At 40.4% G+C, this 16,807-nt stretch overlaps 1 protein-coding gene across 2 annotated transcripts in view; it reads left to right on the top strand.

The window, feature by feature from the left end:
* LOC108409789 (fatty acid desaturase 2-like protein FADS2B) overlaps window positions 1-15,983 on the top strand; it is a 31,873-nt gene extending 15,890 nt beyond the window's left edge. The window contains exons 5-12 of one of the 2 annotated variants that reach the window (XM_017680534.3): window positions 3,921-4,046; window positions 6,624-6,684; window positions 9,278-9,354; window positions 9,551-9,648; window positions 10,639-10,735; window positions 12,495-12,574; window positions 13,820-13,945; window positions 15,389-15,983. In XM_017680534.3, the coding sequence (XP_017536023.3) occupies window positions 3,921-4,046; window positions 6,624-6,684; window positions 9,278-9,354; window positions 9,551-9,648; window positions 10,639-10,735; window positions 12,495-12,574; window positions 13,820-13,945; window positions 15,389-15,440 (717 nt within the window). In that variant the 3' untranslated portion in view covers window positions 15,441-15,983. The remainder of the gene's footprint in view (window positions 1-3,920; window positions 4,047-6,623; window positions 6,685-9,277; window positions 9,355-9,550; window positions 9,649-10,638; window positions 10,736-12,494; window positions 12,575-13,819; window positions 13,946-15,388) is intronic. The other variant, XR_001856310.3, reaches the window with a different exon arrangement.
* The last annotated feature ends 824 nt before the right edge of the window (window positions 15,984-16,807 follow it).

Below are 16,807 nucleotides of genomic sequence, written 5' to 3'. Positions count from 1 at the left end.
AACCACAAGGAGGATTATGCCTTTAGAAATGAAGATGTGCCCTATAAAACTGCAAAGGGGAATATTCTTAGAAGGGGTCTGGACATTAACTGCTGGGACACAGGGCAATCCAGCAAAGGTGGGGCTCTGAAGAAAAAAAAGAAAAGAATGCAGAAGAATAGAGAATTAGTGACGAGAAAGAGAAGGCAAGAAGGGCAGATGCCTCTGCTCAAGAGTCAAGGGTTGCAAAACCCAGACTGCTGGAAGAAGCAGGTGTTAATGGTGGCAGTCAGAAGTCTCCCTCCTAACATAAGCTCCGGGACAGGTGCACTGTCCTATGCATACTGCACTGCAGCATTTAGCAGAGTGCCTGGCACACAGCAAGCCTTCAGTAAGCATTTGTCGAATGAATGAATGAACAAACCTAGGCAACAGTACATGACTACTGAGAGTGGCTTCTAGTCCTGCATCTGAGAATGCTCGCGGTGTGACCTTGGGTAAGTCATAATCTATCCCTCAGGGAGATAGTCTCTCATCTCGCCTCAGTGTTCTCATTTCTAACATTGGGAATTAAACTAGATCTCTGCTTTTCTAGGATTTGGTGACCTCTCACCCTGAAGTGGGGAAAATGCCTCCAAGCCTCCCACTAAGCCAAATCCTTGCATTCAAGCCAGGTCGTTTAAGGAAAAACTCACAAGCACTGACTCAGAACCTAGCTGTTCTTCATTAACACTGTGGTTTTATATTGAATTGGAAGATACTTCGAATCACTGTCTTATCAACCTTCTTTCCAGCTGGGTAAACTGAGCCTTAGATTAAGTAACACAGAGTTGGATCTGGGTTCATATTAGAATTTTGCCTGCTGCTCAAAATGGTTAGCATGGATAATATATTGTCATTTTATGTGACAAGTTTCACCTAACCAGAAATTCCTGTAGACACACCCTTTCACCCTCTATCCACCAGCGTTAAATAGATGGAGTGTCTCTGGATTCACTCAGCAATCTTTACCACAGAAAAAACAAAGACCCTCCCACTCTCCTTCCCCAGTTCTGAGGAAGTCAGATGAAAAGTGAGCCTCCTCCTGCCTGGAGGAAACTGGTAATTGATTTGGTGCCAGTTATTTGAAATATTTCATATCAGCTCTACCCTTGCTGCTTTTAACAAATCACTGCACTCTCATTGGTCCAAATTCATACACAGTATTCTCTATATAAATTTTGTCTCCAGAAACTATTTTGCTCTAATTGAAATGAATATAACCTCAATGACTCGTGAACAGAGTAGATAAATGAGAAATGGTTCTAAGAGCATATTAAGTGTGCTCTGCCTTTTCGCAGGCAAAACCAGTAATTCGTGAGCAAAATGAATATAGGCTTTGACTATGTGCAGGAGAGAAAATTACCAGTAGGAAGAGAAGGCGGGCAGGAGGGAGGTAAGAAAGAAAATCATAATATAAACAGCAACACCCTTGCCTTATACATGCATAACAATTTTATATTTCAAATTTTGATTTCATGTCATTTCACTTCCCCTTGGAAAAGAAACAGAAATTGAGATTCTTTGGAATTTTCATTCAGTGGCTGTGCAAATACATATAAGTTCTAGACTTTGAAGTGTTTGCACAATGAAAGAGACCTTCTGAACATAAACCATTAGGTCTGCCTACATTCTGGGCTTCTGGGCAATACTAAAATAAAATGGACTCCCTGTAGCATATTTTTTTCAACACCACCACTATCTCCTGCAAGCACATTTTGAAAACTGTAAGAATCAAATGATATTATAGGGATAAGTAGGCAAAATATTTGAAATTAAGACCTTCCTTGAAAATCTGGCTTATACTGCTTCCATAACTACATCCTAAAACATTGGGGTGGTGGTGGGGAGATGCAGGATGTCAAGCATGTCATTTCCTATAATCCTTTCAGTAACTTCATCCATTTAACAGATGAGGAAATTGTCCAAGTTCATACACCTAGTAGTAGGGATTTAATTCAGGGTGGTTTCAGCCCAAAGCCTACATTCCTTGTAGTGCACCAAGAAGGGACCTAACTTGGAAATGAGGAATGGGTGGTTCCTATAGGAATTAGGTACAGAGGCAGCCTATTTTGCATGCATGATAATCCTCACTTCCCCATGGATCACTCTATCCCTATCTCCAGTAACTGCAGCTTCCAGACAGAGGGGCCAGGGTGGAGCCAAGCCGCTTTAGATCACACCCAAAATTATTCTGACTATGTTTCTAAGCTCCAGAACCTTGAACTGTCAAGAACTGCCCCCTGACCTATCATAAATCAAAACCCGCCTCTTATATTACCAGTTTCCACAGATAATGACTGGTGAACAGGGTGGAAGAGGCCAAAATATTGGCTCTCAGAGAATTTAATGGAAAGAAGGAATCATTGCTTCTCACAGCATCCTTGTTTAATTGTCTATTGCTTCCAGTAGATCATATGTTGCATAAATGTGGGAATCCCATTTTAGCATGCCTATCTTTGTATCCCAAATGCCTAGCTCAATATCTGATACATGGGATATACTTCAAAATAAATAATGAATGGATGAATGAGTAAATGCACAGTTAAAGAGTAAATGTGCAAGTGGTATACAATCGGAGGGGAGAAGTGCAGAATGCAGTGGAGCCCCTGAAGAGGGAGTAGAAATTGATGAGCACACCATGAGTTTGAGATAGCATGAGACAGCCAAAAGAAAATGTTTGGAAAGTGACTGCACATTCAAGCATGAGATTCAGGAGAGCAATCTGGGCTGGAGAGAGAAGATTCCACTGTAAGGAAATTAAGGGATGTTAGAGGTAAGAAGAGAATGGGGTCAGAAAGGACCCTGCAACAAAGACTGTGGAAAAACAGTACTGTTCAAAACTTACAGATTTTCAAACATACCCATCCCCCTTTACCATAGATAGTGTCTAGACAAGCATAGTCCAAAAGAAACATAATGAAAGTCACATTAAAATGACATGGCATTTTAAATTTCCTAATAGCCACATTTTAAAAGGTAACTTTATTACCCCATTTACATTCAAAATATTATTTCAACATTAATCAATACAAAAACTATTAATATGATATTTTACATTCCTTGTTTAAGCTAAGTCTTCAAATTCCAGTATGTATTATATACTTACAGACCACCTTAATTTGGCCGATCACATTTTCAGTGCTTATAGCCACATGTGGCTCGTGGCTTACTGTATTAGACAACACAGATCTAAAATGTGTAGAGACCAGTTATTGAGAGATGTCAAATATACAATAAAAAATTACTACTATTGCTTATTCCTCTTTAAATGATTAATGTCATGGGAAAAATAAGGGAAATTAAATGCATATCTTGATATGCCAGCATTTTATATTCAGCATCTCATGTCTCCCTGAACAGCCCATGGAGCGTAATGTCATTATGCTGTATTTAGTGAAGATGGAATTGAGCTTAAAAGAGGGTGGGTAATTTGCCCAAACTATACAGCAGTATTTATTAAATACTTTATTAAATACTTCTGTTAAAACCTCCAGGCATTCATTGAGAGACAGAAAACCATGAACAACCTTATCACAGGTGATCTGAGCTTGGCCTAGACTGAAATATTTTTATTCTCATTTATTTTTTTATGACAGCATTGAAACCTAAATACGCAATGATCTAAGCCAAGACCCCCTGGGACACAACTTCAGATGAATGATTCTTTGAAATACTCATTGAAGTAGGATTCTTCAGACCATTTTTTCCCCCAGAACTAATTAAAGTCTTAGAACTAAGGTTTCTTTATTTGTAAAATAAGAATACTCTCTGCCCCACCTACCTGCAATTTTTTTAGATGAGGCTCACAAAAAAAATGGAAAAACACTTCATTTCAACAGGTTTTTATGATTTTTTCACTATCAGGAGTTGTTTTTACCTGAATTTGTTCTCTTCCACAGGGTCTATCATCAAACTGGTGGAATTACCGACATTCCCAGCATCATGTAAAACCAAACATCTACCCCAAAGACCCAGATATTGACGTGGGCCCACTTTTTCTGGTTGGAGATTCACAACCTGTCAAAGTATGTTGAGAAATCCTGGGGCCCATAGAAATGTTCCTGGAAGTGGTCCCTAGAATAGTCTACAGCCTTGTCTTGGAAAAATCAAGCTGGAGTTTCCAGCTTTAAGCATGTTCTCAGAGCATCTCTCCTTTAAAGTCCAGGATTTCGATCTGAAACAACTGAATCTGGGGTTGTAGAAATAAGAGGATATGAGGAGTGTATGACTCCATGACCTTAAAAATCATCCAGTTCAACCACCTACATCAATAACTGATATCACTCTCTTAAACAATCCTGATGACAGACAGATCCCTGCCCAGTAACCATCACTACCTCTGCTGACTGTCCGTGTTAAACACTGCCCCAAGTGTAACAAGGACTTGGAGACCATCACTCAGAGAAGACGTGTCAGTACGTTCAATAAACACGTAATCACAAACATCTAAATATCTAGTTATTTCACCCCAATTGTAGGTCCGTCGGAAGAGGCAATGCTGTTATTTTTGGTTCATGATCATTTGGGTTCATTTATATGCGAACCACAGCCCAAATGCCTTGTAAGATACTAAGGGAATCCACCTCTCATTTAGACTAAACAATGGCAAAGGGAGGAGAAAGTCAACTCCAGAATTTCTCAGTTGTTGGCTTTTTTTTAAAACTTTGACTTAAAATAATGAAGTAAAGGATTATTACCAAGTTTTTTAGAATGGAGTCTTCTTTCAACAAAGTAACCACAGAAAGGGGAAACGAGGGACCCTGAGAGTTAGGCAGTTAGGAGGAGGCTGGTATCTCCTTTTAGAAGAACTTAGGAGCTTCATAAAGAATAAAAGAGTGCAGCTTTGTTAACTGCCACCTGGACTTTGTGGTACACAAACCAAGTATTTGGCAACTCTTTGAGAATAGGTTTTCCCTGCTTTGGAAGACTCAACCTTCCAATTAGGAAACAGAGTCTTTTGCCTAGATTAAAAAAAATCCTTGGTTGTGATCACAATTCGGTTGCTTTTGACAATGACGCAACCAACAAGTTGGATGTTTGTGGACTCCTACGCTCATCACTAAACCTGGCATGTTGATTTCTCTAATCATCCTCCCAGAGCAGTAGAGATTTGTCTTCCTTCAGTTCATGAAGCAGCCTGACTCTCTCCAGAAGTGCCTTTTTCAGAGTATTCAGTACACATGCTGCCTCCTCACAGATCAGGGAGACCATCTCTCCACGTTTCACAGCTGCTCTTGGGACATAAGGTTCCATATTTATAAATTCTATATGATATAGTTTTGAAGCTACTGTACAAGACGTTATTTAAAATTACATAACCTCTAAAATTCAGTTGTTTCACACCAAAAGTAGTTCTGATAGCCCTGAACTTTTCCTTTCTTCCCACGTTACTGATAATCTTCCTATCACTTTCTTCAAACATTTGTTCCTTCAACAAGAATCAAATTAAATCTTTCAGAAAATGAGCCACATATGCTCATTTCCTGAAAGGCTTAGACTCCGTCTTTGAAGTGATACTCAAAACCAGTCCTCCTAGGTTGGCCAATTCCCAAGAATTTTCCACCTACTCCCTTTTCCTACTATTGCAATATCTGAAAGTTTAGGAGTAACTGCAATAGCTATTATACTTCATCCCCATGATATTTCTTTTTATTAGGACAGCAATAGAAGGATCAACCCTACTATCCAAATAAGAGAAGAAATCCAAATGTAGGAGGAAAGGTGTCAAAAACAAGAATCAAACACTGCCCATAGTGTTGTAACTGAGGGAAAATACAGGAAAAATATAGAGTGGATAAGAATTATCATTCATTCATTAATTCCTTCACTTAAATACTCACTGAGTGTCTGCTGGGTACTAGAGATAGAACCTTGATGTAAACCTTACTTCTATACCTCCTCTCAGGGTGTTTGCTGTCTTTGTGCTCTGAGCACAAACTACGTTAATTAAGGAGACTCCTAGGAAATGTATCAAGTTCCCAATAGGAAGATTATATATAACATCATCATGCTTTTGAAATAGTAAGTCTCAGTGTGAGATCCATGAGGAGAATACAAAAGAGATATACAGGAGGGGTGATGCTTATATGTCTTATCACATTACCATTCAGAAAATAACTATCGAATGAATGAATGGGAGATGGAGACTGCGCTTCAAGCAGATTTTTAACACAACAGTAAAAGAGCTATAGAAATTCATAAGAAATGCTCCTTTTCAATCACTACTCCACTACACATAAGGACAAAAAATTTCAAAATGGATCCCATGGGAAGAAAAAGAAACATCACAGTCCCCATAGTCCTGGAATAAATCAACTACGTGCTCACTGAACTTCCCACAATTCATTAAAGCAAAGTGATGCCACAATGTTTCCTCCTATTCTAGCTCTTGTTCTTCTAGTGCCTCAAGTTTGACAGCCAATGAACTCTTAGCAAATGGCTCTTTCCATAGAGATTTTAAGCATGCACACACACACACACACACACACACACGCACACACACACACACACACACACACACACACATGCACACAGATGTCCTTGAGTGTAATGTTCAAAAGTATTGTCTCTCATTATTTTTGTTTTTTTCTCTCTCCATTCAGTACGGCAAGAAGAAAATCAAATACATCGACTATGAAAAGCAGCACCTGTATTTCTACATGGGTGAGTCTCTTGGAGCCACATCCCATATCATTCCACTTCCTTGAAGCAAGCCATTGTCAAAGCAGAAGGCATGTCCGGGATCCTCTCACAGACAGACTAGCTCCTGTCTTACTGTGACTAAGAAAAGCAGTCTTATTTCAGACTTACTGGGGTGAAAATCTAAAAAGGAAAATGAACAAGCAAACAGGCACTTTTGTCAGGCATCTCATCGCTCTGGATATTGGGCAGGGAAGGAAGTGCTCTAAGAAGGATGGAAGGTAGGATGCCAGTCAGGGGGCCCTGCATCTGGGACTCTCATCCTGGAAATACTGAATACCCATCAAGAAGAAAAGAAGAGTGGTATTGGGTTAGTGAGGAAAGAGAGATAGGAAATGAATGCTGGTGTCGGAAAAAGTAGAGGCTCAGGAATAAATGGCACCTGCAGAGCTTCTGTATGGAAAAGAGCTGGTTGCCCCATGGTCTACATACAGCTATAGAAGATACTTTGGTGGATTGAGACATACATATATATATGTATGTATGTATATGTGTGTGTGTGTCTGTATATATATATATATCATAAGTCTAAATGTGGGTTCAGGTTTGAAAGAAAATAGGATACCTGAATGATTGTGATACTGAAAAAAAAATCTTAAGCAAAAATGCGCTGCCTTTAACCAAAATCAAACTCATGACAACTCACAAAGAAAGGTTTCATGGAACATGTAAATGTGCTCATTTCAAACATGCGTTCACATTTGAGAAATCAACCAAATTCAGGGACTGTTCCAAACATTTCCTTTACATCAGTGGTTCTCAGCCAGGAGTAATGTGTTCCCAACGGGTATCTAGCGGCATTCTTAGTTATCACCACACAGGGGGAGATGGTACTGGCATCCATTACATAGAAGCCAGATGGTGTTAAAAACCCTACAATACAGCAGGCAGCCCTGAACAACTAAGAATCACCTGGCCCAAAAAGCCAACAGTGCCATGTTGAGAAACTCCATTGCAGATGATCTGATTTGCCCAAATGCTGGCACCAGTGGCCATCTGTGACATACCTCACCAGGATGGCCTATGGGCCCATTTCTTTGAGATATGGGGGGTAAATTACCACTTCTGCCCCCATTTCACTGCTGGAATTCTGCAGCCTCATCCTATGGTAGTTACTCTCTCCTCGTGCATGACCAAAAAGAGGATGAGGACATTGGTGCCCTATTTTGAAAGGTAGCTGATCTCTAGCCTAACTAGATGTGTGTTCACAAAAAAAAAAGCTGTTGGAGTATCTTCTCCTCCCCTGTCTGTAGAGCTGCGATATGCCCTTGGCTTCAGAGGAATGAATGAATGGTGTGGATTCACTGCAGAATACCCACCTCACAAACTACGCTGCCCTCAGGAACATTGCATTGTGGCCTTTTTCTTCAAATGCCAGCTCAGCACTTCAGGGGCAAATAAATCATACGCATAACTGGACATTTGTTAAAGGTGGCAAAGCAGACTATCCAGACTTCCAAAGGAGGGGAAAGGGACTTCAGTATACACTCGTCTCAAATCTGCTGACACAAGAGGTAGGAGACTTCTGGAACACTGGAGCGTGCTGAAGGAAATGGCTGAAAGACCCGGAGGGGAACATGGTCAGTCTGAGTAGGCTGGCTGTGTCTGTGACCAGGTGCTTAGCAGAGTTAGGTTCCCACCTCCCACAGAGACCAGGAGTCAGGGCCTTATCTTTGATGATTACATTTCACATGGATGCTCCCAGGTCCTTGAGAAAGACATTCTGGGTTACAGAAGATCCATCCCAAGGCAGAACAGGTGGTACAATGATAAGCTTTCCAACACAAATACTCTAAGAAAAGGGAGGTCAGAGGCCTATGGTCAAGTTCTGGCTTGAACAAACAGTAAATTCATTTGATCATGTTGAAGTTGCTCAGGCAGGAACTTTAAGGGGGCTGAGGTCACCCCGGGGGTACCGACTTGAGCTGTCAGAAACTATGCTAGTATTTGTTCAAGTCTTTTACTGGGGTAGAGGGACAAAAGTCATTTACACTGAGAGTCTGAAGAGGTTGGGGGCTTGCAGGCCAATGCTGAGGCCTAGTGGAGAAGATCTCAAAGGATCCCACCAAAGTCCAGTCAAGAAGAGAGCTGTCAAAACCCAAGCCTCTCTGCAGGACTCCTTTGTGCTCTAGGCAGCCTCTGGGGTCCTTGGGGAGAAGCAGGCAAGTAGCTGTCTGGCCAGGAAATGACTACACCTTTATTTCTAACACTTTATATTGTGACAGGGCCCAATCCTAAGTGTTGGGAAGGGCTGAAGGATTCCATGGACCCTGAGAGAACTTGAAAGCTCACAGCAGAAGCTCTTCTGGGTTGTCCCACCGAAAATAACTCATACCACCAAAGCTTCCCTCATCCCCTTGAGGGAACTCGAACCAAATTCCTGATTCAGCCTCAAAGACTCCAAAAGCCCAGCAGAGTCCAGGATCTTCAGCTCACATTCCTTCTCAGGGGCACATTCCAGGGGTGGTAGGTTAAGGACACAGACTCCTTGTGACTTGCATTGGGGGTCACATTCTGCTCATTCATTAACTATCTTTTTGTTGTTGTTCTTTTTCAGTTGCTCTCCCCTTCCTCATGCCTGTGTATTTCAACCTGCAATCCATGCAAGTGATGTACCTCCGAAGGTACTGGTGGGTAAGTAACTTGACTCATGAAACCCAATCAGTCAGAAAAGGGGAAGTGAAAACACCTAGGCCTTTCCACATGTAGCTTCCTTCAGCGATAGGGCATAAGATTTTTAGCTAGTCCATGATCAGCCAGACCCTAGCCCAAAGAGGAGGAAATGAAATTGTGTTCAGGACATTTAACTTTCAAGTACTTCTCTCTGCAGGACATCGTCTGGGTCAGCAGCTTTTACATCCGCTATTTCATCACACTTGGCCCTTTCTATGGAATCTTCGGAACCTTGTTGCTCATATACGTGGTCAAGTAAGAAAGCAAGAATATTCTCTTATTCCCATAACCTACATGGTCCTCTAACTTTCCCTATCTGAGCTTTTTGTGATTAGCAGAAGAGTATAGCACCATCCCCCATTCTCTGTAACTGAGACATTTCCAAGAAAATGTGAGAAAAAAAATAGTTAAAATAGTTGAATAAGAAGGGTTCCTCAGAAAATGAATTTACCTAATCTTTTTCCCACTTGCTTAAGTCCCAATTGCAGTATTCCATCTGATCCCCAAGTCCTTTAAAATTGTAATTCAGCTGGACATCATAATCCTTGCCAGATACTGGAAGAACAGGAATCTTTTTAAGTTATTTTATGACTAGAGATTTTTCCCAAGACCAAAATGACTTACGACTGAATAACCCTCTCCAACTTCCCAATTCATCCTCATTCCTTCACATTATTATTTTTAATTCTACATAATAACAAGGATAATGATACCTACTATGCATCAGGCACTTTGCCAAAGGCTTTACATGCATTATGCATTATTTCATTTGATGAAATCTTTACACAGCCCTGTAGATAATATCATCTTCATTTTTATGCTAAGGAAACTGAAGATCAGAGAGAGATATAAATCACTTATTCAAAGTTAGAACGCAAATAAGGAACAGTGCACGCCAAACCAGAAATTGAACCCAGCCCTGTCTGATGACAAATTCAAGGCTGTCAAACACTTTGCACATGCCCTTAAGTACCTCGGTATTTTTTGACCCTTGGGCCAATGCTGCAGCAAACTTTGAGGGCACTGCTCCCCTACATTAGGCTGTGTGACCTGATGCCTACTGTATCATCTCAAGACATAAAGGGCCTCCAAAGTAGAAAATATATGACCACTATTTTATTGAAACCTTTGAGTTCCTTCCATTTCCTTCAATGCTCAGTCAGATCCACCAGTGGTTATGCAAGCCCAGTGATGGGAACTGATAACCCCAACGAGTCATCACTTCCTCTTATTATTCTCTGAAAGGTTTCTTGAAAGTCCCTGGATTGCATATGTTACCCAGATGAGCCACATACCAATGAAAATGAGCAGAGAGGAGAACCAAGATTGGCTCAGCACTCAGGTAATAATGGACTTCCCAGGATAGGATTTTTCAAAGCAGGCCGATTTTAAGTCTGGCTACCATACTTACTGAATGTAGGCCGGGTCCAGGCTCTGTCCACTGCTCTGCATGTAACTAAATGAGATAGGTGCCATGATTATCCCCACTTTAAAGAATGTAAAATTGAGGCATGAAGAGTTGAGTTAGCTTACATAAGATCACACAGTTAATAAATGGTAGAAGCAGATTTTAAGCCTAGGCAGTTTGATTTCAGAGCTTTTCAACTGAAGGTCAGTAAGCTACAGTCAAGGGCCAATGCCACCCAACTGCCTATTTTTGTAAATAAAGTTTTATTGGAACACAGACTTGCTCATACATTTACATATTACCCATGACTGCTTTCATACTACAGCAGAATTGAGCAGTTGTGACAGAGAATTAAAATATGTACTATCTAGCACTTTACAGAAAAGATTTGGTGACCTCTGCCCACAGCTTTTTAAGTGAATCTGAAACTTCCAGAATTATGCAATGAATTTTACACCTAGAAGGACCCTGGAATTTCACTGTTTTGAGAGGCCCAACAAGGAGACATGGCCTGCTTGCCAAGCATGCTGCTAATGATGGACAGAGTTGTGATCAGATGGATACCCCTATTTCGTGAGCCTTCCCCTGACCACACCACGATTAACTGGAGAATCCAACCATTATACTGCTTCCTTCTCCAAAATCATTTCTAAATTCAGTGGGCCTTCCAAAAGGGTGTACAGTAGTGGTTCCCAAACTTTTTGGTCACAGAATCACTTTACACTCTCAAAAGTTATTGAGAACCTCAAAGACTTTTAGTTTATGCAGGCTATATCCACTGATATATACTATATTTGAAATTAAAACATAATTTTAAGATATTTATTTTTAATTTTGAGATAACAAGAATAAAAACAATACATGTTCACATCAGAGTGATGATACCATCCCATGTTTAGTAACCTCTGGAAAGATCTACTGTATAAACATGAGAAAATGAGAATTAAAAAGGCATGTACTATCTTAGAAATATTATGGAAATAGCCTGGACCTTGGAGATTCCCTGAAAGGATTGTAGGGAACCCCAAGATGCTCTAAAGTACACTTTGAGAAACACTGACATAGAAAAACCACAAGAATAATATTCAAAATGACAACCCCAACCAGAATTAAACCTTAGAAAGGCATTGATATTCATTGAATAAAATTGGCAGTATAAAGAAACCTGTGAACTCCTTCTTAGGATAAAGGTTTTTAAATGCATAAAATGTAGTACATTCGATTACAAAAGAAAGTACCTATATTGAAATGCACTTCTGTGCACAGAACCCTTGGTTAGAATCCTTGACTGCCTTATTCCCAACCTAGAAGTCCTTAGAGTCCATTCTGTAGAAATGGTATCCTAACCACTATAATCTCTACCAAGATCCAGCAATCCCACTTCCATCTGCCAGAGTCCTCATTCATGACATTTCAGTGTTCTGTATCCAAGGGCTGATGCTGATTTAGCCCCTCAAATCCTACATACTTTTTGTTGTCTTGTATATACTTCTTAGCAAACTACCTTCTCGCCTTTTTAAATTATAAGCTCCTTGAGATCTGGACTGTGTATCATTTTTATCCCTCAGAGTTTCTTACACTAAATAGATACTTGATAAACACTTTCTAAATGATTGACTGAATTAAAGAATAAATAAACATTTTCTTTGTTTGACAGGCTAATTTACATCTAATGTAAGCTTTTTCTTTGCAGGTCTTGGCCACCTGTAATGTTGAACAGTCCTTTTTCAATGATTGGTTCACTGGGCACCTGAACTTCCAAATCGAGCACCAGTGAGTGACAGAAATAGTCTATAATAAAGAGAAAAGGCTGTCACATATAAAAGCCCCCATATAGTCCAGGGCAGAGCCCTAGGCCCGGGATCTCAGAGGGAAAAAGTGAACCAGAGTTCTCTAAAGGCTGCTATCTTTCTATTAACATAGTGGTAAGGAGAGGAAGAAAGAAAAGAAGGAGGTGTAACAATAATGAGTAAAAGGAGTGAAATATTGGACAAGTACCAGTGATTCCATTTCCATATTCCTATGGACTTAGGAATTGGTGACTATTTTCTTTCAATTTGGATTGTTGACAAAATCCAAGAAAAATTATGACACTTCAGAAACCAAGGTGTGTTAAACCTTAATTACAATTTAATTTAAATATCTATCTATATCTGTATCATTACAGCTGAGGGTACCCAATAATCCACAGTGAAATTTAGTCTCTGCTGGCCTTTCCAAATGGTATCTGGAAATACTTTACCAATGGGTCAGTTAGGTGGCCACGTCCTCAAAAAACAGAAAATGATAATACTTTGAAAGTCAATCTCTCCAGGATACTCAGGGGAGAGACTTTACACATTTTCTTTGTCCAAGCTGTATCTGTGATACAGAAGGAGAAAGATTTTGTACCTCTTCATGAGATTTTCCCATCCTTTTTTTTCATGTTATCCCTTTAAAATGTGAGCAAACTAAGAAAAAATTATTATTCATCTGTTATCAAAGGAGAGGTTAAAACCCAAAAGGTCATCTGACTGATTAGTGAAAACCTTGGATTAAAACCCCATCTCTCTTATTGTCTCTATCCTAGGACTTTTCCCCATTTCATACCATGACTAGAACTTACTGAATATTCACCTATTTATATTCAATAGAGTTAGATGCAGGAGTTAGATGGATAGAAAAAGACAGATACAGAGATGGCTGGTGGGTATGTGTGGATATCTCCAGCCCTCTGGGTAATTCAAAATGCTAAAAAAAACACTATACTTTTTATTTGACTTGGCCAAAAAAAACATATTTGATGGAGCTAATATTTATCCTCATAGCTCTTCCAAAACATTTGCACCCCACAGGGTTCACAGAGGGTTAAGAAGAAGACCAATGTTTTGGCAAGCGTTTTTGAACTTTCTGGAATAAGAGTATTAGGCAAGGTCAAGGTTGGGTCTGCATTGCTGGTACAATTTTATTTAATAATGGGGAAAAGTTTGGGTTTCCCTTTAGGTCTAAGTTTTGTATCTCCCATCTCTGTTTCCCTAGTCTGTTCCCCACAATGCCACGCCATAATTATCACAAGGTGGCACCTCTGGTGAGGTCACTGTGTGCCAAGCACGGACTGCAGTATGTGAATAAGCCCATATGGAAGGCATTCGGAGACATCGTCCGGTAAGAACAGTCTCTAAACTCACAGCTCTCATTTCCCTTCACTGTTCATCCCTAGACTAGTCAGTCACTTATGAATCATTCACCCAACAGCTGTTTATTAATGGGCATCTGCATGCCCAGCATGGACATGACACTCTACAGGGAACATTAACACCAGCAGCAGTGATAATAATAATTCTTACCACTTACCTGCTGCTGCCTTTTAGGTACTTCCTTGTGAAAAACACCTTGCTGCCCTATGTGATTCCAAGCCTCTTCAAACCAGGGCTATGTACTATGTCTTTGTATCCCCCACAGAACCTTGACATTCTTTAGAATTTAAGTAGAAGGAGAGACACTCAAATCGCCTGGTTCATAGTTGCAAAGTTAGATGCCTGTAGGGTCCAGTGGGACATAAATGTGTGGGTCAGGCCGGGGTGCTGACCAAAAGTGGAGGAACCCGTGGAAACTAAAACCCATACTCATCCTGAAGCATTCATAGTCCCCTCGAGAACAGTGCACTGGTCAAATTCACAGCCAATGGTCTGGTAACTTTCTCTTTCTTTTAGGATTAGACAGAAACAAAAGAAAAAAAAAAACAGTATCTTGAATGAAGCCAACAAGGACGGGCTTGCTCTGATCAGATTTCTGGTGGTGCTCCAATTTCAGACTCTCTCCCACTCCCCTCCTCCTTTTCTGCACTCCAGATACCTGGCCCCTCTTCAGTTGCTCCACAAGTCCCTGCCCCTTGCCATTTCATGTCCTTTGCCACCTTTACTTTGCTTGGAATGTTATTCTAAGCCCCCACCTCCGCTCATATCACCTCGTCAAGTTCCATTCACTCTTCAAAGTTCATCTCCAATTCCTTCCTCATCTCTTATCCCCTAAAGTGGTCACATGTTCTTGCAGCACCTGGTTATCATCATTCATGATCTTTATCACAATCATGATTAAATAACATATTAAGCAATAAATGATCTAGTATGTGTCCCCCCAGCTAGACCAGGAACTCCATGTGGACAGGACTCACATCTCTCCCCTATTCATTGCTGTATTCCCAGAGCCTAGAAAAATATCTTTTACATTATAAAAGAGGACGGGCAGGTGGATACAAGATGGGCTAGTGTACAGGTATATGCTTTATCTTATGAAAACTCAAGAGAAACTGTTTTTTCTAGGTTCAAGATAACACCTAGAGAAAAGGATAGGTGATGGCTTGGGGTACAGGAGAGAATAAAATGAGAGAAAAAATCAATCTCCCCCATAAAGGAAAGGTGAACTCACCTGCAAAATCAATTCCGTGTATCTGACTCCCTTCACTGGGCTACAGAGAAAGATATCTTTCAGATACAGCTGAAAATGACAACATTGCCCTGATCCAAGTGAAAGAGCAAATGTCCCAGGGAGTCGCTCCTTTGACAGTAGAGTCTCACCTGCTGATGATTTTGTTTCTCCCCCCGACAGGGCCTTGAAGAAATCCTCAGCCCTCTGGATGGATGCTTATTATGAAACCTGATGCAGAATGTCAGCCTTGACATGCATGTCAAGCGCATCTCTGAAGAGGGTTTAGTGAATGTGCTCTTCCCTGCTTACCTGTCAGCACCATGGACGTACCTGAGTGTGCCAGGACTGTGAATGCCAAGTGCACACGATAACCCTTTCCCCTGAATATTTTCTCTGCAAATACAAAGCAAACACAAGACGGCTTTGGCCACGGTAACAAAAGGGAAATGGGAGCCACGTGTTTTTACTTCTTTAATAGGACTTTGAGCTTAGTCATGCCAATAGATGTTAGTCAGATCACCTCAAACTCTGGGGTCTAAGTACAGAAGTGAGGTAAAAGTTTTACTGATGAAGTGGGCATAGGAAGAAGAGAACCAAAGGAGAGACTGCTAAGGGGCACTCGGGGAAACAGTGCAATTGCTCTTAGAAGAGAATCATGTATTTAAGAAGTTCCTACAGAAGCACACATTTTTGCTTATTCCTTTTTTAAATATGTGAACTTCTTTTTCTTTAAAAATTGAAGATGATTAACAATAAATCTCTTTAAATATTTCAATATTCACTTCAGATTTTCATTATTGTACCTACATATGTGTAATTAGTGTGTATAGATATTTTCTTTCCAAATTATAAAATCTTAAAGGAGTTTACTACATCCAGGCCTCGTAACAACTGATCAAGCAGGTTAAGAGTCTATATTTAAGGGTTACTTATCTTCTGCTGAAAGACTGTTCTTGAATATAAAATTTGTTGACCTCATCCCTACCCACCAGCAGCAGAACTACTGTATCTGATTACTGAGTAACTCTAATGAAAAAAAGAGATGTTTTCTTCTATAAGGTAGATCCCAGGTTGTGTTAAGACATTTTTCAATCTTGGCATGAAATTAAGCATGTCTTAGGACAAGAGAGTTTCAATGAAGGATGAATGGACACTTGTGGGTAAAATTGCAATATTTCCAGAATCTCTCATCTGGCCTTAGTACATCTCTGTATCAATAGGTGTTTCCAAGGGGTGGAGAGTAGTCCATCTCCATATCAATAGTGCTTTCAAGAGGGTGGAGAGGTGAGCAGGCTTGGGGACCAGAGAGTTTTTATTTGGCAGGGTGGGGTGCTTCTTTCCAGCCAGGACAGGGAGAGACATGGGCGAGCGGGAGTAGACAACTTCTTGTAAGCAATAAATGGGTTTCTCCTATTTTCCCTTTGACTGAATCTGGCTTTAAAGGTTTATTTGCCCTGCGCTGAAAACACATTTTCCCCCCAGAGTTACAACATTCAGTTCACCATACTGATGTCTAGTGTCTATGCTTTTGCTCACCTATTGATGGGGTCGTATTACAGCTGATCCTACCTGCAGGGAAGGAAAGCAAAGAGCACAAAC

The sequence above is a fragment of the Manis javanica genome, chromosome 11 (assembly GCF_040802235.1).
Source record: "Manis javanica isolate MJ-LG chromosome 11, MJ_LKY, whole genome shotgun sequence".
Taxonomy (NCBI): domain Eukaryota; kingdom Metazoa; phylum Chordata; class Mammalia; order Pholidota; family Manidae; genus Manis; species Manis javanica.
Note: the sequence above shows the minus strand (reverse complement) of the source record. Positions and strands in the feature narration are given on the sequence as shown.